This window comes from Halichoeres trimaculatus, unplaced genomic scaffold, assembly GCF_033239565.1.
Source record: "Halichoeres trimaculatus isolate MK-OKI-2021-1 unplaced genomic scaffold, fHalTri1.1 fHalTri1_scaffold_20, whole genome shotgun sequence".
In the NCBI taxonomy this organism is placed as follows: domain Eukaryota; kingdom Metazoa; phylum Chordata; class Actinopteri; order Labriformes; family Labridae; genus Halichoeres; species Halichoeres trimaculatus.
The window spans coordinates 28,576,169-28,597,464 of record NW_027437198.1 but is presented as its reverse complement, the minus strand read 5'-3'; the positions used below and the strand labels follow the sequence as shown (position 1 = coordinate 28,597,464).

The 21,296-nt window shown below is 48.6% G+C and overlaps 1 protein-coding gene across 20 annotated transcripts in view; it reads right to left on the bottom strand.

Annotated features, from left to right (window-relative positions):
* Positions 1-21,296, bottom strand: part of cacna1aa (calcium channel, voltage-dependent, P/Q type, alpha 1A subunit, a) — an 85,751-nt gene that overhangs the window by 13,158 nt on the left and 51,297 nt on the right. For 13 of the 20 annotated variants that reach the window (XM_074697241.1, XM_074697239.1, XM_074697240.1 and 10 more), the window contains 18 exons: positions 20,282-20,381; positions 20,031-20,191; positions 19,737-19,877; positions 19,440-19,641; positions 19,185-19,349; positions 18,897-19,007; positions 17,914-17,997; positions 13,378-13,494; positions 13,162-13,227; positions 12,827-12,924; positions 12,595-12,745; positions 12,299-12,426; positions 11,347-11,443; positions 6,580-6,694; positions 6,286-6,393; positions 4,171-4,274; positions 1,695-1,810; positions 1,452-1,584 (listed from right to left, as the gene is read on the bottom strand). In XM_074697241.1, the coding sequence (XP_074553342.1) occupies positions 1,452-1,584; positions 1,695-1,810; positions 4,171-4,274; positions 6,286-6,393; positions 6,580-6,694; positions 11,347-11,443; positions 12,299-12,426; positions 12,595-12,745; positions 12,827-12,924; positions 13,162-13,227; positions 13,378-13,494; positions 17,914-17,997; positions 18,897-19,007; positions 19,185-19,349; positions 19,440-19,641; positions 19,737-19,877; positions 20,031-20,191; positions 20,282-20,381 (2,197 nt within the window). Of the gene's footprint in view, positions 1-1,451; positions 1,585-1,694; positions 1,811-4,170; positions 4,275-6,285; positions 6,394-6,579; positions 6,695-10,533; positions 10,631-11,346; positions 11,444-12,298; positions 12,427-12,594; positions 12,746-12,826; positions 12,925-13,161; positions 13,228-13,377; positions 13,495-17,913; positions 17,998-18,896; positions 19,008-19,184; positions 19,350-19,439; positions 19,642-19,736; positions 19,878-20,030; positions 20,192-20,281; positions 20,382-21,296 lie in introns of all 20 variants that reach the window. The other 7 variants (XM_074697227.1, XM_074697229.1, XM_074697244.1 and 4 more) reach the window with 5 other exon arrangements.

The window sequence follows — 21,296 nt, the reverse complement described above, 5'->3', positions numbered from 1 at the left end:
ACTCAGATTAACTCTGATAAACTCTGACTAACTCTGACTAACTCTGACTAACTCTGACTAACTCTGATTAACTCTGACTAACTCTGATTAACTCAGATTAACGCTGACTTACTCTGACTAACTCTGACTAACTCTGATTAACGCTGACTAACTCTAATTAACGCTGACTAACTCTGACTAACTCAGATTAACTCAAATTGACTCTGACTAACTCTGACTAACTCTGACTAACTCTGACTAACTCTGACTAACTCTGATCTAAGGAGGTGAACCTGCTGGTGGTGTGTGTCTGCTGCCCGGTGACTCGGCGCCACGCTTCGCCGTCTCTAACGTTTTGTGGGTTATCATTCAAACTGGTTTGAATGACTCCAACAGCCACTCTCTTCTATTAAACTCCTGAGTTTAAACGTCTCCAGACCTCCGTCTATGGATATGGAGAGGTGACTCTGAGACAGGGAGCGGTCCCTGCAGAGGTCTACGAGCAGAGAGGTTTAACATGGAGACAGAGACATGGCCCACCCTGAGACAGAGCGACTGGTGAGAGTGAAGGAGGAGATCTGTCCAGATAAAAAAAGAAAGTATGCAGAGATGTTTGGGATGAAGCCGGTCAGAGAAATGTTTCCTGTGACGATGTGAACTGAAGGAAAGAGAGAAAGGAGAGATCACAACAGATCGGTGGAGACGGATGACCTCTGACCCCTGGGTTTGCTGAGAAGTTGGCTTCAGATCATAAAACTGCTCAAATCTGAAAATCATCCAAAGTCTGTGTGTGAAGGTGAGATCCAGCTCAAAGCGAGCAAGTTTTACATCTAACTGTTGGATTTTTGATTAAAGAGAAGCTTGAAATGATTTAAAGAGCGTCTACACCTGTGTGTGCTGACGTTTCCTCCTCCTCACGATGAAATGTGTGTTTCCAACGTTAATGTTCCTGTTTTTAACCTGAGGATACACCGTAAAAACTGAAATCTCATCAAGTGTTTCTTTTTAGATTCAGTATGAGCCACAGTCGCCTGACCAGCTCAGGAAAATGTCTGATTTCATGTTTGAGCACAGGAGGATCGAGTTTAACGAGACAGTTTCTGCTGAAAATCAGACAAAAACACTTGATGAATTTCAGTTTTTGGTGTGATTCCTGGACTGGATCAGGGACCGAGCTGGGCGCTGAGTGACTGGACCTTACCTGCAGCTCGGTTTACAAACACACACTCAGGTGTGTGTATGAAGCGGGGCTCTGCTCTCTGTGGGGGTGAAACTGAAACCTGTGACCATGAAGATCCTCCGCCGCCTTCGTTTGGCAGCGATGACATGAACGTCAGGACAGATGCTGGATGGATCGTGTGTGTGGAAACTTCACACAGACTTCATGTTTCCTGTGTGTGTGTGTGTGTGTGTGTGTGTGTGTGTGTGTGTGTGTGTGTCGTCCTCGGTGTGTGTGAGTCTCAGCGTGCTACCTGAGAGTTGCTCATGCTCCCCAGGCCGTCCTCAGGGTGTCCCTCAGGACTCCAGCTGCCCACCTTCTGGGACATCTCCTGAGCACGAGCCGTCACCCATGATTGGCTGGCCGGGATCCCGCCCCCCACCGGCCTGCGACACACACACACACGCCGTCAGAGACACACACACGCCATCAGAGACACACCCTCTTCAGCGGCTCTGTGGTCACTTCCTGTAAAGCCCAGCGCCGGCACACTCACAGGCTGTTGGCGGTCTCCGTGGTCTCAGGCGGCGGCAGAGCGTTGTTGAGTCCCGGCCCCCCGTCCTGAGCGGGGGAAGGTGGCTCCACGCGCTGAAACAGTAATGGCGTTCGATTCTGTGTGAGATATACAACATGGCCGTCGCCAGCTATCAGGCAGACTGACAGGAAATGGAGGGAGAAGGAGCAGAGCAGGAACAGAGGACGGGGACAGGGGACGGGGGGGGCTGAAGCAGAGCCAGGCAGAAGACGCTATGCAGGACCAAGGAAACAGGGGGGGGACTTCCTGACAGCTGGGGCCCAGCAGCAGGACAATGAGATGGGTGAAATGCATTCTGGGACCTGGAAACCCTCTGAAGAGTCCAGGTCCAGGTCCAAAACCATACAGGGTTTATGGGTTTGATGCTGCGAAACTTTCTGCGTCTGATCTTTTAAACATCGAAACACGAGACACAGACAAAGTGTCCAGGAGTTTGGAAAAATGGACAGAGAGGTCATCATGGAGGACACACACCACAACTGTCCTGAAATGCATGATGGGACAAATGAGAGAGTCAGAGCCAAAGCTCATCTCTGAGCCTTTAACGGTTAACTCATGTGTCTCTAACCACTGCAGCACTGACATAATGAGGATGAGGTGATGTTGGTGTGTGTTTGGACAGACTCAGATGATGTTGGTGTGTGTTTGGATGGTTTCAGGTGAAGTTGGTGTGTGATAAGATGGATTCAGTTGATGTTGGTGTGTGATTGGATGGACTCAGGTGATGTTGGTGTCTGTTTGGATAAATTCAGGTGATGTTAGTGTGTGTTTGGATGGTTTCAGGTGAAGTTGGTGTGTGATTAGATGGATTCAGTTGATGTTGGTGTGTGTTTGAACAGACTCAGGTGATGTTGGTATGTGATTGGATGGACTCAGGTGATGTTGGTGTGTGGTTAAAAGGATTTAGGTGATGTAGGTGTGTGTTTGGATTACTAAGGTGAAGGAAATGTAAGTTTCAAAACGACTCAGGTGATGGTGTGTGTTTGGATGGATCCAGGTGATGTTGGTGTGTGTTTGGATAGATCAGGGTGATGTTGGTGTGTGATTGGATGCACTTGGATGATGCTGGTGTGTTTTTGGAAGGAGTCAGGTGATGTTGGTTTGTGTTTGGACAGACTCAGGTGATGTTGGTGTGTGTTTGGACAGACTCGGATGATGTTGGTGTGTGTTTGGACAGACTCTGGTGATGTTGGTGTGTGTTTGGACAGACTCAGGTAATGTTAGTGTGTGTTTGGACAGACTCGGATGATGTTGGTGTGTGTTTAGAAGGAGTCAGGTGATGTTGGTGTGTGATTGGATAGACTAAGACGATGTTGGTGTGTGTTTGGACAGACTCAGGTGATGTTGGTGTGTGTTTAGAAGGATTAAGGTGATGTTAGTGTGTGTTTGGACAGACTCAGGTGATGTTGGTGTGTGTTTAGAAGGATTAAGGTGATGTTAGTGTGTGTTTGGACAGACTCAGGTGATGTTGGTGTGTGATTGTACAGACTCTGGTGATGTTGGTGTGTGTTTGGACAGACTCAGGTGATGTTGGTGTGTGATTGGATGGACTTGGATGATGCTAGTGTGTGTTTGGAAGGATTAAGGTGATGTTGATGTGTGTTTAGACAGACTCGGATGATGTTGGTGTGTGTTTGGATGGAGTCAGGTGATGTTGGTGTGTGTATAGAAGGATTAAGGTGATGTTGGTGTGTGTTTGGACAGACTCAGGTGATGTTGGTGTGTGTTTGGACAGACTCGGATGATGTTGGTGTGTGTTTGATGGTGATGCTGGCCTCACAGATGGAGCAGAAAGAGCTCGGTGGTGAAAGCTTTTCCTGTGGAGGATCAGGGATCGGTCTCTGCTATGAGGATGGAGACATGAACGTTCAGTTACCTCTGTTTCCAGAAGCGCTCTTCTTTGTTAGAAAGAACAAAAACTGTTTAGGGAATGAAACTGTCCCGGGCTACAGGCATGGGGTGAGGGGAGTGAGGAGGTTCAGTTTCTGTACAAGCAGTCTACACGGGAAAGAGTCAAGCTCAGGAAAAAGGAGCCGTTATGAGATCTCCTGTGCACCTCAGGAGCTGTGACAACACCTCCACCTGCTGGAGACTGAAGCCTCCGCTGCTGGTTAATGAGCACGCTCAGTTCAGGGAGAAACTCCTCTGGGAGGAGGTTTTTCTGCTCAGCACCAAAGCTACACTTCTTCCTAGAGAGGGCAGGATCACGTTTCTGCCAGCAGATGGCAGCACTGGTCATAGTGTTTCAGATGCAGAGGAGGTTCCTCCCCACTGCTCCTGTGAGGAGACGGGAGGAGGATGTGGACGTTGTCACAGCCCTGGGTCATATGGATGGGGTTACAGCCCGGCAGCCTTGGTTTCAGTGCGTCAGTCTGCCTTGGTCTTTAAGGGTTGGATGCAGAGAAAGAAACGTGTGGTTCCCCCTGAGACCCAGTACCTGCTCGTCCCGGAGCGCCTGCGAGCGCTTGATCTTGCTCTGTCGGTAGTACTCCATGATCATCATGGCGGCGTAGATTTTCCCCACTGTGAGGTCTGTCGCTGCTGAGAGAATGACAAGTTACCCTGCAAGATTAGACCCTTAGGTATGGACCCTGAGCGCGAGGAATGGGAGAAAGGGGTGAGGGATGCACACAAACAGAAACATAGTTTGACTCACACACACACAGACACACACACACAGACACACACACAGACACACACACACAGACACACACATGGACACTGAGCATTTAGTCTTTTCACAGGCAGATTGTTTAAAGGAAGCTTACTCTGTGTAACTCTACATCACACCTCTATCCATCACAGGTCGCTCTTAGAGGAAACTCATGCTGAACAGAAACTCAGTGGCTCTAAGAAGCTGTGATCAGTCAACGTAAGAATCAACACAAAGCTTAAACTCATCTCAAACTCAAAGTGAATAAATTAAAATCTGATTAAAACAGGCAGAGCATTTCTTTTAGCTTTGATCTCATGCATCTGACAAACTGCAGCGTACACTGTGGGATGCAACCAGTGCGTTGGCACACGTGCATTTAGTGTCAGCGTCAGGACGCTCAGATGGATTCTAGCAAAGCGCCGGCAGCAGCTGAGCTCAGCCGACCTCCCCTGGAGTGAAAAGACGTCTATAGAGAGTTGGTCTATAGTGAGGCACCCTCTGATTTCAGGCACACGCAGGTGAGCAGGTGAGCAGGTGAGCAGGTGAGGTGTGAGGGTCTGAGGCTGAGGGAGAGGAGGAGAGTGTGTGTGAGCATCACAGTGAGTGTGTGTGCGTGTGTGTGTGTAGAGATGTTTTGTGTCAGGCTGCACGCCGTGAGGTCAGCCTGGGTCTGAATCACTTCCTGTGCGTCCCTCCAGCGCCCTCTCCGTTTCCTGCTCTATCCACTGTCCTCCGATGGAGGCAGAAAAACACCATCTAGATCAGGGCTCTGCAACCTTTACTTTCATAAGAGCCGTTTTTCCTCAGCTCACCTGGATTAAATTCATTCAGGAGCCACAAAATCTACTTTACTCTATTTAATAAATTTGCAGCTTTATATAAACAAATCCAAATAAATGTCTAATATCATGCATTTCTTTAATTTGCAAAATGTATGAAATTTTGTCAAATTTTGCAAAATTAAAAAAAAGACATTTTAAACATGAAAAAAAATTAAAATTTTCCCAAATTATGAAATTTAAAGATTTGACAAATCGTCTTAATTTGAAAAAAAAAGGAATTCAAAGAATTAGCGAAAATTTTAGAAATTCAAAAAAATTTGAATTTGTGTAAATTTTAAAATTTTTCAAAAAATGTCAAAAAAAATTAAAATTGTTTAAAAAATTAAAAAATTAAAAAAAGAGTTAAGCTCTATTGACAGATGTGATGCATCTTTAGTTTAACAAAATGTAAAGTCATGATTTTATTTATTGTCAATGTCTTCAATCATCAATACCCTCTGTAAGAAAAACATTTATTCTTTATTTTAATAATATTTTTTAAAGTTACAAGGAGCCACTGCAAAGGAGTCAAAGAGCCGCATGAGGCTCCAGAGCCACAGGTTGAAAACCCCTGATCTACAGAAAGAAGGAAGCTGGTGTCTCTGTGGGTGTGGCTGTGGCTGTAGTTGTGGGTGTGGGTGTTGCTGTGGATGTGGATGTGGCTGTGGTCGGGTGTGGCTGTAGTTGTGGGTGTGGGTGTGGGTGGCTGTGGGTGGGTGTGGCTGTAGTAGTGGGTGTGGGTGTGGGTGGCTGTGGGTGGGTGTGGCTGTAGTTGTGGGTGTGGGTGTGGGTGGCTGTGGGTGGGTGTGGCTGTAGTAGTGGGTGTGGGTGTGGGTGGGTGTGACTGTGGGTGTGGGTGTGGGTGTGGCTGTAGTTGTGGGTGTGGGTGGGTGTGGGTGGGTGTGGGTGTGGGGCTGTGCCGGGCGTATCAGAGGGTGCAGCAGTGACAGGGACTGGCTGAGAAAAAGCGGTCCTCGGGTGGTGTGAAGAGAAACATGGTTGGAGCACTGGGCGGCGCAGGGTGGCTGCGTCCGGGGCCACGGGGCTGCACCTGGACCCGTACTCTGCAACTTACACTTGTGGGGGGTCACCAGCAAATCCAGAGTCTTCTGGGACAGATTGGGCCAGATCGCCATCATCTCCTTCCTCAGCTCGGCGTCCATCTGGTGTTTGTCCACCCCGCCTAGACACAGGTACACACAGGTACACACAGGTACACACACAGGTACACACACAGGTACACACACAGGTACACACACATTCAGAGTGATATAAACACACACTCTGATCAGAGAGGTCGTAGCAGCTCCACCCTCAGGGGGCGGAGCATCAGGAGGAATCAGAGTGAAGAGGTGAAACAGGACCAAACCTTCGGCGCCCTTGGCGATCTTGATGTCCAGGGCGGTGCGGATCAGGGCCATGAGCGTGGAGTTGAAGTGGACCGTGTTGTCGTCAGCGACAGGAAGGTCCATACGGAGGAGTCTCTGTGGAGGAGCCAATCAGTGCGCACAGTGAGGACGGCGGGAAGGAGGCGTGAGCTACAGGGAACCTCCAGGTGGCGAGGGGGAGTCGAGGAGGAGGAGGAGGAGGGCAGGGGGAGGGGGTTGGATGGGGGAGGGGTGGGGGAGCTTTGCATAGACTCAGCTTCAGTGTTTGATCCGGGTTAAAGACGGTCTGTGTTTGGGTGTTAACGCAGGAACCTGTGAGAGCGACGCGTCACATGGTTTCTCTCTGACCCAATGAAAACGATTCACGTTAGTTTTTGCTGTAGCCACAGATTCCTGCTCTCACAGGTCGATGACACTGAATCCTGAGTCCAACGGTGGAGCATCAGGCAGCTGTCATGCAGAGCTCCCCCTGGAGGTTTGGAGGTTCACAGTGAAAACCACAGAGACCGGACCATGAACCAATAAAGCAAAAACCAGTCAGGGAGCACGCTGAGGAAAAGCAACCGTCTGGTTTCCTTTATTGGTTTCATCCCTGGAGGTCCTGCTGGTTTCTGGTCCGGACAGACTTCACAGGGACACACACCAACCCCCAGGTGCTAGAGTGAAGTTGGTGTGTGTTTGGTGACAGGGTACGGCGACAACCTGAACATGCAGCTCATCATGCCCCCGACATACCCCGCTCTAACCTCTACACCCGCCCACTGAGACCTGGTCTGACCCCGCCCCCCCATGCAGCATGCGACGCACACGCAGTATGCCTCACAGGACAAGCAGCTGCAGCCGGACACAGAGAGCGACCTCTGCTGGCCACGGTACGATGAGTGTGTGAGCTGAGCTGAAGGAGGGACGGGGCCGAGGGGACAGAGCGCCTGTCTCTGAAAGTCTGAGCTCTAATAATCTGAGCTCTGATAATCTGAGCTCTGAAAATCTGAGCTCTGATAATCTGAGCTCTGATAGTCTGAGCTCTGAAAGTCTGAGCTCTGATAATCTGAGCTCTGAAAGTCTGAGCTCTGATAATCTGAGCTCCGATAGTCTGAGCTCCAATAGTCTGAGCTCTGATAATCTGAGCTCTAATAATCTGAGCTCTGATAATCTGAGCTCTGATAATCTGAGCTCCGATAGTCTGAGCTCTGATAATCTGAGCTCTGATAGTCTGAGCTCTGATAATCTGAGCTCTGATAGTCTGAGCTCTGATAGTCTGAGCTTTGATAATCTGAGCTCTGATAATCTGAGCTCTGACGTGAGAGAAATGGGCAGATTGGAGGGTTAACAGGTGAGAGCAGCTTTCTGCTAAACAAACATAAAAAGCCTCCGTGTAAAACAGAGGCAGCACGGTGCAGGAGAGCTTAATCCAGGAGGAGGCTGGAAATATGAGGCGGGGATTTTTCTCCTGACAGAAACAGATGGAGGAGGAGGTGAGGGGAGCCTGGGCAGGGAGGTGACGGAGAGATTTAACTCCTCAGGCTCTCAGGTCAGAGTCTGAAGAGAGAAAAAGTGGACAAAGAAAAAAATAGAGAACGAAAAGTTTCACCTCGCTGAGCCGTAAGAGGTCCAGACCCAGCTGCCCCCCTGAGGACAGGGGCCGAGGCTCAGAGCAGTGGAGCACTATGGGACATTGTTCTGTGGACGGGTTGGGAGGTCAAAGGTCGGGTTTGGAGTCATCTCATTGGCAGGATGACCAGGAAAAGAGGGAGGAGTTACAGAAACCTCCTGGAAAACTGATCCAGGATCCAGGAGTTTGGTGTGAACCATGCAGGTTGCTCAGTAGGCCTGTCACGATAACAAAGTTTGCTAATTTTCCAAAATATTATTGCTGATAAACAATATTATTGTCAATATTATTTGGATTTTTTTTCCATTTTTTCATTGATGTAATTATGATAAATGGGATAATAAAGTGAGTACACCATATCAAAAGCAAGAAACTTTAATTTCTTAAGAGTATTTAACTGTAATTAAAAGGTCAAGATCTTTGAGATAAAATAAACAAAAAATATAATAAATTTAACAAACAAGAAAGGGAAAAAAAATACAAAGAAAATGAAATGGACTCTCTTTTAGAAAAAAATACATGTCAGTGAAAATAATTAATACTAATCAAAAACAATAAAACATAGACCCTGTCTCTAAAGAACAAACAAAACTCCAAAAAAAAAAAAAGTCCTTTTTCCCAGTCAATCCGTACTGTCTGTCAAACATTTTGAACATTTCTGGCTTTAACCGTATTGAAGGGCTGCATTTCTTTGGTAATGTATCTGTCTTTGAGCGCCACCATGTGGTGCTTTTATTTCTATTTACTTTGCAGACCAAAAGCCTCAGTAAGAGCGGATTGTCAAAGAACACGGCTCCGCTGCACCTCCCCTTCTTCTTCTTCGTCGCCACTATTTTCAAACAAATGCCACATATCAGCTGGTTGGTGTTCATGAGCTCACACTTTGTTCATTCTGATAAAAACTAAATATTCCCACACTGGGACTGTGGCAGGCGGCTTAAGAACCGTATCTTTGGTGCCATCACTCATATTAGCGTGTGTTTCCTCCTTACCCCTCAGGACGCTGCTTCAGCTCTCTCCGTGTGTACGCGCCAGCAGCCCCGTCTTCACCCCAAAGATCGTATTTTTGACAGATGCTCACTCCGCTATAAATCCACTAAATCTGCTATAGAACCTAAGCACCCCGATGTCAGGAAAGATAGACGTAGTGAGCCATCTTCTCATTCAGCCTCTTTGGTCCAAAGAGAGGAGGAAAACAAACATGCAGCACGTGTCAGTTTATCCAGGCTGGAAAACTTACCCAGGACGTTTTTATTTATCGTTCGGTTCATTGATTTATTGATTATCGTGACAGGTCTACTGTTCAGGGTCTGAGGGGGTCTTAGAGTCCAGGGAGGAGGAAAAAGACGAGTAAAGGAGGAGAGGAGGAGAGGAGGACCTGATGAACAGAAACATGAGTCCTGAAGGGAGGGGGGCAGCAGGAACCTGGGTCAAATAATCCAGTCCCCAGTCCCATCCAGGACCAGGGGGACTCATTATGGGGCCCAGGTCTGCTGGGGGGGGGTTGGCGATGGGGTGATCTGTGTGGCCGGCTGTCCCTGAGGCTCACAGTGATCGGCCAATGATGCTCGAGATGCTGTCAGAGGATGACCATGAGGTGACAGAGGGGGGCGCTCTACGTGTTTCTGACGGGGGCGGAGTCAGCTGTGTGCGCCGCTGGTTACGGCCATGCAGGGGGGCGGTGAGGGGGGGTGTGTGATGAGGGGGGGCTGGAAACAGAAAAGAACTGCATTGACGACAGAACCAAGGGACAGAGGCTGGACCTGCTCGGGGATCGGGGCGTCTCCACGGCAACCAAAGCCTCCCTGAGGAGGACACACCACGGACACACACCCTCCTGCTCTCTCTGCCTGATCACATGTGTGTGTGTGTGTGTGTGTGTGTGTGTGTGTGTGTGTGTGTGTGTGTGTGTGTGTGTGTGTGTGTGTGTGTGAGTCTGTCGGATCCACAGGACGGGACGAGTCAGAGGACACAAGTCTGTCGGACCTTCCAAGCCCTGCTGCACACGCACGTCTCAGTGTCACAGCGTGTGTGTGTGTGTGTGTGTGTGTGTGTGTGTGTGTGTGTGTTATCCGTCTCTTCACGGTGCAAACGAGCTGAGAAGGTCCCTCCTTCATCCCCTCCTGTGGATACCCCCCCCTCCCCACCCTAATGTCCTCTCTAGCTCCACCCACCCCTCGCACACCACCACACAACCCCACAACGCCGAAACGAAAAGGAAACAGAACCAAAGAAACCACAACACTAAAGTTTACACCACGTGAAGCGCTCCCCCCCCCCAACACCTGGAGGAGACCCAGGTGAGGACGGGCTCCTTTCTGACCTTGTAGGCCACCCGTGCTGGACACCTCTTCCCCAGGCCTAGTGGAGGACACATGTGCCTCAGCATGTCATACATTTCCCTGCAACTGATCCTGCCACTGCACCACCCGCAGCCAGAGCCACGACCCGCCACCACGAGCAGAGAGAGAGGGAGAGATGGAGACGTTTAGAGGGAGAGGAGGAGGAGAACCACAGCGTCAGACAGAGGGAGGAGGAGGAGGTGACAGAGCAGACGAGTTACTGACTCTGCTGCTCACGCTCAGGAGACGTCAGAGGGAGGGGACACAACAGGAGGAAGAGCCTGATCAGATGTTTGTTTTCATATCACAGAGCATGATGTGTGTGTGTGTGTGTGTGTGTGTGTGTGTGTGTGACAGAGGTGGGCAGAGGCGACCTGCGTGGAGAGGGAGGGAGGGGAGGCAGAGGGAGGGGAGTCAATGCAGTTTCTGTCTTTCCCCCAACCCCCAAAAACCAAGAACAATGCGACACTACAGTGGGCGACCGTAGCTGCTACGCTAATGCCATGGCTCCACAGCAAGCAAAAGAAAAAGACTGAAAAAGGTTATTGTACAATGTGATCAAGCGTCTTAATGTGGGTTTGTTCCCGTCTCACTGGGATTTCACATGCGTCTCTGGGTGTCTGCATTGTCCCGCACATTCTCTCAGCAGTTCAGAATGCAGGTCGAACATGGTCGAAAAGTCGAAATGAAGAAGATAAAAAAACAAAAAATAAAAAACAAAGCGGCATTCATTCCATTCCCGAATGCTGAGGCTAGCAGGTGAAGGTGGAGAGTTTGTCTGAGTGGAGTCAAACCTTGCAGGCCACCCTATGGGGGCATTTCTTCCCTAAGCCCAGAGGAGGGTCGATTACTCGCAATAAACTGTACATGTCCTTATAATGAATGCGCCCACTGCAAGAAGAATACAGGGAGTTAGGAAACACACACACACACACACACACGCACACACACACACACACACACACACACACACACACAGAAGAGAAAAACATGGGGAGGAAGAGCACAAGATTGACAGAAACACAGTAAATGAAAATACTCAGAGAAGTTCGCTGATCATAACGGACTCTGTGGACTCTGTGGACTCTGTGGACTCTGTGGACTCTGTGGACCTGGTTTTCCCAGTCCACAGCGCCCTCCTCAGTCCACCCCCTGACTGGATGTGTGTAATTAAGGCAGAGCGAGCAGACTGTGTGTGTAAACAGATCAGAGCTAATAGCTGCTTGCTGAGCGCAGATCTCCCCCTTAAATACGTGTTTTTATTCTGCTTCCTGTCAGCCGTGGACGGGCGGGTTAAAACGGCGTGCTGGTTCCAGAGAGGAACCATGGGAAATGTTTTTCCTGTTCATAAAACATCGTCTACCTCTGCTGTCTTTAATCTGATCATTTCTCCTCGTACAGGACGACGTGAGTCAGGAACTGGACTACAGATACTGACCAGCGTAGCAGAGGAGCTAAACTGGGAGAGTAGACGCCACCACGTGTACGGCGTGATAAGCAGGCGCCTGGTCGACTGGTCGAGGCGTCTTTGTTGGAAACTAAAAGTTTGTCTTCTCACTAACTTTTCCTGAACCCGTGTTGAACCACAGCCGAGGTGACGGGGGTTGGGGGTTTGATTCCCTGCTCCATCAGAGGAAACCTGGGCTCCAGAAAGACTCAGGGCTAACTCTGTTTGTTCAGGAAAAAGACGTTTTCATGACCTCAAACCGTGTCTGTGTGCGTCTGAGAGCGGGCGCCAGCACTCACCACGCCGCAGGGTCATACTCCGCCCAAATCCTGACATACTCATCCAGGTGGTGCGGCCCCAGGATGGACGAGTCCCTGGTCAGGTACTCAAAGTTATCCATGATGACGGCCACGAAGAGATTCAGCATCTACACACACACACACACACACACACACACACACACACACACACACACACACACACACACACACACACACACACACACACACACACACACACACACGGTAAACTCCATGCCTTAAGAGGTTTCAGGATCAGGATCTGGATCAGGATCAGGATCAGGGTCTGGACTCACCAGGAAGGAGCAGAAGAAGATGAAGGAGACGAAGTACAGGTACGCCACCTGGCTGCCACACTCCGGCTCGGTGTTCCCCGACAGCTCGTCACAGTCCTTCCCGCCCAGGCACGCCAGCATGATGTCATGCCACGCCTCTCCTGTGGCGCTCCTGAAACACACGCAGAGTTTCTTCATCAGTGAGGAGGAGGAAGAGGAGGTCTCCAAACCTGGTCCAGGGTCCCTCACTCACCTGAAGAGGAGCATGAGCGCCTGGATGAAGGTCCTGAAGTTGTTGTGCTGGTTGATGGCGCTCTCTCCGTCCTCCTCGATGGCGATGTTCCCGAACAGCTGTTGAGAGAGTCAGAGCGTGAAGACGCAGAGCGACCTCCAGGGTCGTCTCCATCCCTGAGCCTTAAAACTTTAACAGCTTAACGACGGCGGCTCCTCCATGATGATCCTGTTTTACACCAAATCCTGCTGAGGATTACCATCCTCCTCCTCCTCCTCCTCCTCCCCCTCCTCCTCCTCCTCATCGTTACCCTGTGACAGGTATTTGTCAGAGGACAGATATCTGCTCTCACTCACCTGCATCCCGATGATGGCGTAGATGAAGAACAGCATGGCGATGAGGAGGCAGACATACGGCAGCGCCTGAGGAGACACGTTCATGGTTAGGAGTCAGGCTGGATGTGGGAGCGCGCTCCTCCTCCTCCTCCTCCTGCTGAGCGCGCTCCGCTAACATCCACACGTATCAGAGCGAGAGCTGTCCATGTGCATTTTGCTGTGTAATTAAGTCTGAACCTTGAAGGACTGAACAAAGGTCCAGAGCAGGATGCGGATGGTTTCTCCCTGCCTCAGCAGCTTGATGAGACGAGCCGCCCTGAACAGCCTCAGGAAACTCAGGTTGATGAAGTTATTCTACAGAACGAAGCGTCCGATGAAAGAGAGGCAGAGAGAGGAGAAAGGGAGGCGCAGAGGGAGGGAGTGGACACAGAGAGGAGACCAGAGGAGGAAAGGGAGATGGATGAGGGTGTGAGTAAAGGAAGGAGCTGTTAGTTTAGAGGAAAGACTGCAAAGCTTTTCCTCACAAATCAAAAACTGAGGGAGGCTCAAACTCAAGACAAAGGAGGACTCAGGAGCCAAACATGTCAAAGCAAACCAGACTCAGATCAGCAAGGCTCCAACAAGCTTCTCATGTCCATCAGGTTAGGCAGAACCAAACAGAACCAAACAGAACACACAGGGGTCATCCAGGTCTAGCTAGGTCATCCAATCAGGGCACAGAGTAGTCATGGTGGGGGAGGGGGTGAGTATCAGAGTGCAGTCAGGACGTTTCCTCCGAGGGACAACCAAATGCACTAACTCTCTCCAGGCAAAGTGTGCAAACATGAAGCACGGACACGGCATGCAGCTGCCTCACAGCACCAGGGTTAGCTAACGCAGCAGAGCACCACCGTCCAATAGGACAGGCCGTCAGAGTCATGTGACAGCCTGTGGTGATGTCACAGCACAACATGAGCAGGAAGGTGGTTGAAGGACTCGGTAAGGTCAAGACGTGAACATGTCCTGTAAACATTAATGCTCCTGTCTGTCTTTAATAAAACTCATCATCATCATCGATTATCTATGATCAGGGCTCTGCAACCTTTACCTTCATAGGAGCCATTTCTCCTCAGCTCACCTGGCTCAAGGTCATTCAGGAGCCACAAAATCTAATTTATCTTTACAATAAAGACAAGGTGAGTGAAATTCTATTAATTGTTAAAATCTAGAGCATAAATATCTAAGACGGAGATTTAAAAAATGTACATGTGATGTCAATTTATTGTTATTAGTTTTGTTAAATTTGCAAAAAAAAACATTAAAATTTAATTATTTTTCAAATATTCAAGAACTTTAAAAATTAGATTATTTTTCAAAAATTTGAAAATTCTAAAAAAGGAATTTTATAAATTTGCCAAAAAAAGAAAAAATATTTAAAATATAAAAAGTTACACAAAATTTAAAAAATTTGCAAAAATAACTTTTCCAAAAAAATTGAAATTTAATTATTATGCAAATATTCAAAAAAATGAAGTTAAATTATTTTCAAAAACTAAGACATTTTAAAAGAGAAATTTAAAAAACATAAAACAAGAAAAAAATTAAAATTTAAAAAGTTGCACAAAAATTCAAAAATTTGCAAATAAAACTTTTTAAAAAATTGAAATTTAAATATTTTGCAAATATTCCCAAATTTTGGAAATTTAATTATTTTTCAAAAATTAAAAGATTTAAAAAGAGAAAATTAATAAATTTGCAAAAAGAAAAAAATATTTGAAATTTAAAAAGCTGCACAAAAATTTAAAAATTTGCAAAAAAATTTAAAAAATTGAAATTTAAATATTTTGCAAATATTCAAAAAATTTAGAAATTAAATTATTTTTCAAAAATTAAGAATTTTTAAAAAAGAAATTTAATAAATTTGGAAAAAGAAAAAAATATTTGAAATGTAAAAAGTTGCACAAAAATTAAAAAATGTGAAAAAAGAAATTAATGAATTTTTAAAAGTTTTAAAATTTGTAAAAGAAAACTTAGATTAGACTTAATACATTGATAATAGTGCTCAACTCATCATTTTAGTTGTTTGCTAATGTCTCGCCTCATATCAATCATGTATATTAATCCAGCACGTTGTCAGTTACATGAATCCATCCTCACTGAATTAAAATCAGTGTTTTCTTCCAGATTAGTCTGTTTGTAGATGTAGTTATCTTCCCAGGGCTGTAAAACTTGAGGTTAGCCACAGGTGCATGGAAAGTTGGTGGGCTGTTGATGTTGTAGGAGGTGAAGTAGAGTGGTGGCAGGCTTTATTGACAGATGGGATGAAGATTTAGTTCAACTAAATGTTAACGCAGGATTTTATTTAGTGTAAGTGTCTTTAATCATCAATACCCTCTGGAAGAAAAATAACTATTCTTTATCTCAGTGATATTTTTCAGAGCCCTGATCGTGAGAATCCTTCAACCACGCTCTGCAGGAAACTCAGGAAAGCAGCTGAAGAGCGGTTAAAGTGAGCTGGAGGGGACTGGCAGCAGGCACATGCAGGTTCAGCTACACTACAGCCTCTATACTGTACATTATGTGTGTGTGTGTGTGTGTGTGTGTGTGTGTGTGTGTGTGTGTGTGTGTGTGTGTGTGTGTGTGTGTGTGTGTGTGTGTGTGTGTGTGTGTGAGTGTGTGAATAAAGGGTTCCTGCCAAACACATGCGAGGGGCAGCATGCTTCACTGCTTCTCTCTGCCGGGGGCGAAGCTGTGGGTTCACTGGGCCGTTACTGGGAACGCTCCACCAGTCACCGCTCCAGTACCACACCACGTCTGCGCCGCCACTTCCTCCTGTGGTTAAACATCCAGCCCTTCACACTCTCAGCGTTTGCTCCCAGTGCAGGACGGGCCGTCATGATTTCACAGACTCAGAGACAGCGACCGGCAGAGAGGACAGGAAGCACACGCTGACCCACAGACTCAGGGTCCAGGGTCCAGGGTCCAGGGTTCAGGGTTCAGGCAGAGCATGCACATTCACAGCTCCAACACGCGCTGGGATGCAGATGCAGGAAAATAAGATCTCCAAAAAATTACAAACCATCTACATGTGGATGTTGCAGACATATGGTTTATAGCGGCAAATTTTTGGATTTTTGGTTGGTTTGAAGAAACAACCAGAGAGATTGACCAAGCCGGTGTCATGGGCGGACACAGAGGATTCATAGTGCATTTTGATTGGATCACAGGAATCACAGGAAGTAGTAGTTGATGGGGGGGAGAGGAGGGGGAGGGGCGGAGTGGATTACAGTAGATCATCGTTAAGTTTGTGGACGATTTAAAGAAAGCATGTAAAAAAGATAAACAGAAAGAAATGAAGAGTCATTAAAGAGTTTTCAGAGCAGAGAGTCACACAGCAGGGACACCAAGGCTCCAACACGGAGACTACACGCTAAAAACACGCCTCTGAGGCCGACTGCTCAGGGAGGATTTATCCTAACGTGGATCCTTTGGTGTCCCCGTCTGTGTGAGACAAACATCAGGTACATTCATCATCTGCACAGGTCAAACAGGAACTCTCAGAGAATAAACACATCCATCATTTACCTGAGGATCCTCGTTAGCAAAGATACTTCCTGTCAACATGTTTCATGATCTGTGTGTCTGCAGGGGTTAACGTAACGTAAGGAAACGCTGGTTTCTACGGCGACGGAGCAGCAGACTCAGGTCTTTGCTCTCTAACAGGTAAACTAATGACAGGATGAGCTCTGCAGATATAACTGTAACTCTGCTCCTCGTGCTCTTTCTGGTCTCATGTCTGAGCTCAGTCAGACGACCAGCAGGAAGCTGGATGAGCTAACAGGTTTTTAAAGGTCCCATATTCTGCAAAAATCCCTTTATGAAGTCTTTTAGTGAAATGTGTGGGTCTTTGTCTTTCCTCCCAGCCCACAAAATGTGATATTTAATGACCAAACCTGTTCTTAGTAGAGCTTGTTAATGTAAAATCCTGACCTAAAACCAGCTGTTTGGATTTTGGGGATTTGCTGATGTCAGCGATTCCCTTTTTGACCAATCAGGAGCAAGTCTGACCTGATTGGTCCACCAGAGCAGATTCCCCCTGAAGATGGAAGAGCTTTTCCTCAGTGTCCCCCCTGTCTCTGTGTTAGCTTCAGGATGCTAACTTTAGCTGCAGTTAGCCTGTTGTTTTAGCCTGTAATGTTACGGTAAACCAGCTTCTCTGTTTTCTAAACATTGTGCACTCGGAGCTCGTGGCGCCGCTCTCAGTGACGTGGAAGAGCGGGGCGGTATCAGCGGTGGCTCATTTACATATGAAGGCCACGCCCACTAAATCAGAGCGTTCTGAACAGAGGGGCTATGAGAGCCTGGAAACAATGCTGCTGTGCTTGATTTATTGGCTTTTTGGACCAAAACATGTTACTACCATTTCATGAAGACATCAATGATCCAGATTAAACTGAGGAAAGGAGCAGGAGATGGGAGCTTTAAGGAAACTGCAAAGCCTCTTTGGGCCACCTGACGTGCTATCTGATGTTTGATTGGTTAAACAGACGCTGTGCAGCTCCTGCAGCCTGGCCTCTCCTCCTCCTCCGTCACTCAGGACGTTTATGTTATATAAGGCTTTCAGGAGAGGCTCACGCTTCACTGAGCAGAGCAGAGCTCACAGAGGCTGGCGTCACATTTACTGTATGTTAGAGACACACGCTACAGAGCAGCTCGCAGTAACTCCTCCTCCTCCTCAAACATCAGCTCAGTCTGTCTGCAGCCTCCACTCACAGCATCACCCGCACCACTCACCCCCAGCTCCGTCACCAGGATGTCCGTGATGCTGCCCAGAACTGTCACACAGTCGAAGATGTTCCAGGCGTCCTTAAAATAATTCTGAGAGCGGGAAACCAGGCGGGGAGACGGAGGGGGGAGGACGGGGAGACGGAGGGGGGAGGACGGGGAGACGGAGGGGGGAGGACGGGGAGACGGAGGGGGGAGGACAGGGAGACGGAGGGGGGAGGACGGGGAGACGGGGAGGACATGGTGAGAGTGGAGAGAGAAAGGAAGAGGGAATTCAGTCAGACAGAAAAACAAGTGTGAGACCAACAGAGTCTGTCAGCATCAGATCAGACAGAGGAACCGTCAGAGACGCTGGGCGGGGTTTACGTCTGCGTCAGCGTCTGCGTCAGGCCGCAGCAGGCCGCCATCAGCTGTAGGTATAAAGTTTTTCAGAGTCGTACAGAAACTGAAGTAAAGTATAAATCCTCCAAAACCTACTTTGATACTGTCACAAAGCACTTCCTCTTCCCATCGCCACTGGCGTCAGGATGATCCTCCCTAACCATCTGAGGCCTGAGGTGAGTATCGCTGGGCCTGGTTTAGTCCAGATAATCTCCACCCTCCACGTAATCCCAGCTCGTCTTTAACGCCTCTCCATCATTTCTGGAAGTTTCTCTGATTACTGCTTCGCTCTGTCCTCAGCCCACGCCCAGACCCTGTCCCAGACCCCGTCCCTGAGCCGCTGGTCCCTGCTTTACTGTCCCCCCAACACCGCGGCTCCTGGATCTCCTAATTCCTCCTTAAATATCTGATCCTAATCCCTAATCCCCCACTCTGCCTCATAAACTGACGTGTGACAGGTTTTTGTTTTCCTGATGAGTTTGGGCGTTAATACACACACACACACACACACACACACACACACACACACACACACACACACACACACACACACACACACACACACACACACACACACACACACACACACACACACACACACACAGACTCACCAGAGCTCCGAAGGCGATGATCTTCAGCACACACTCCATGGAGAAGAGCGAGGTGAAGACGATGTTCAGGTTCGCTAAGACCGCTTCATATGTGTCAGAGGCTCCATCATACTGTCAACACACACACACACACACACACACACACACACACACACACACACACACACACACACACACGCACACAGACAAACAGTTAGAACAGTTCAGTCCAGAAGTGTGTGTGTGTGAGTGTGTGAGTGTGTGTGTGTGTGTGTGTGTGTGTGAGTGTGTGAGTGTGTTGAGCTGCACCTTCATCATCAGCACCACCGTGTTGAGCGCGATCATCGCCATGATGGTATATTCAAACGGCGGCGACACCACGAACTCCCACATCTTGTACTGGAAGCTGAGCTTGTTCTGCGGCATGTGGCGCGTCAGAGGCCGCGCGTTGATGGCGAAGTCTATGCAGGCTCTCTGCAGACACAGGTGAGACAGGTGAGACCCTCAGAGCGCCGCCACCCACGGCGCCCTCCGCCCTCCCGCCACGCCCTGAACCCCCCTCACCTCATTTTTCTCCAGGCTGTAGTCCTCCATCATCTTGTCTCCTTGCTCCTGGAAGGTGATGATGATGAGAGCCACGAAGATGTTGACGAAGAAGAAGGGGAAGACCACGAAGTACACCACGTAAAAGATGGACATCTCCATCCGATAGCCCGGGCTCGGGCCCTGGTTCTCATAGGTCGCATCGACTGAATGCTTCAGCACCCTGAGGGGAGGGGTCACAGGTGGTCAGGAAACAGGTGAGCAGTGTGAGACACGTGTGTGTGTGTGTGTGTGTGTGTGTGTGTGTGTGAGACTCACTGCGGCCACCCCTCTCCAGTGGACACAGTGAAGAGGGTGAGAAGGGCCCAAGCCACATTGTCGTAGTGGAAATCGTACTTCTTCCACTCCCGCTTCTGCGCCTTCACGTTGTTATCACGCTCATACACCAGGTACTCGCCTCTGAAACACACACACACACACACACACACCTCGTCAGTCCGTTAACAACCCTGGCTCTGAAACGTGCACGCTGTGTTTCTGGGTCTACATCCCCACTGAGGAGGAAGTGATGAAACAGGCGCCCACATGAAAGCAGGCTGGTGATTGGCTGACCTGCAGTCGCGCTCGAACTCTTTGGACTCGTCGGTGCAGTAGAAGAAGCGGCCTTTGAACAGCTGCACGGCCACCACGGCGAAGATGAACATGAAGAGCAGGTAGACGATCAGGATGTTTAACACGTTCTTCAGAGAGTTCACCACGCAGTCGAACACGGCCTGAAGAGGAGACACACGGTTAGAAAAAGACACGCTGCGTGAAAGCCTCTGAGGTCAGGTGACATGGGGAGGGGGCGTGGCTTCACTGACCTTTAGTTTTGGGAGACGTTTGATGGTCTTCAGAGGTCGCAGCACTCTCAGCACTCGCAGAGACTTGATGGTACTGATGTCTTTTCCCTTACTGCTGCCTCTGCACACACACACACACACACACACACACACACACACACACACACACACACACACACACACACACACACAGATAAACAGCGTCAGCTCAGGTGTAACGTGATCCCTCGTCTGGAGCCCAATCGGCAGTGAGCAGCCATTCCTCCATGGTTTCCGAGTTAACTCGTGGCGAGTAACTGCGTCTGGGTTCAAACCACAGGAACACATGCAGCGCCTCCACCGCAGGGCGCCCCCGCTCCGTCAGGGTGTGAGGTTAGCGCTGTAGCTGCATGCTAACGTCAGGTGGTGCTCCACAGGAATCACTGCCGTCATTCCTGCCTGAACGCCGGCTCATAAATACACAGATTTATCACTTTGCTTCGTTTTTCAATGCTTCCATTGAACAGACGGCTGAAGCTTGGCCTGCACATGCCCAGCTCGAGGTGACGTACACACATGCTGCACTGAAACTTTGCTTTCCATGCTGCAATATTTCTGCAGGTAAGCAGCACTTTGTGCGATGGACGGGTCCATTCCACACAGAGACGTTTGCAGAGAGAGTTTAGTCTGTAGAGACACAAACGGCTCCAGACGTTAGCCGCCGACTCACAGGAGCGTCATCAGGGGGAGCTGACGATCAACGCCACGATGGCTCTGAAAGCTTCGTTATGGATTTAAAGGTTAATGATGAAACAAGCAACGCCAAGGTTTGGTGAAACCAGAAGCCAAACTCTCTCTTTGGATGACTCCTCCAGTTTATTTCCATAAACTTAAAGTAGTTAGAGTAGAGTTAAAGTAGAAAGGCTGGTTTCACTGCATTGTTCAGACGTCATGGAATCTGTCGGCGTGAGGAAAGAGCGTGTCACGCCTGACATGTGTTTTTAAAGAAGGAAACTCCTTCAATCTGTCGCTTTCTGAGTGTACGCGCCAAACCAGG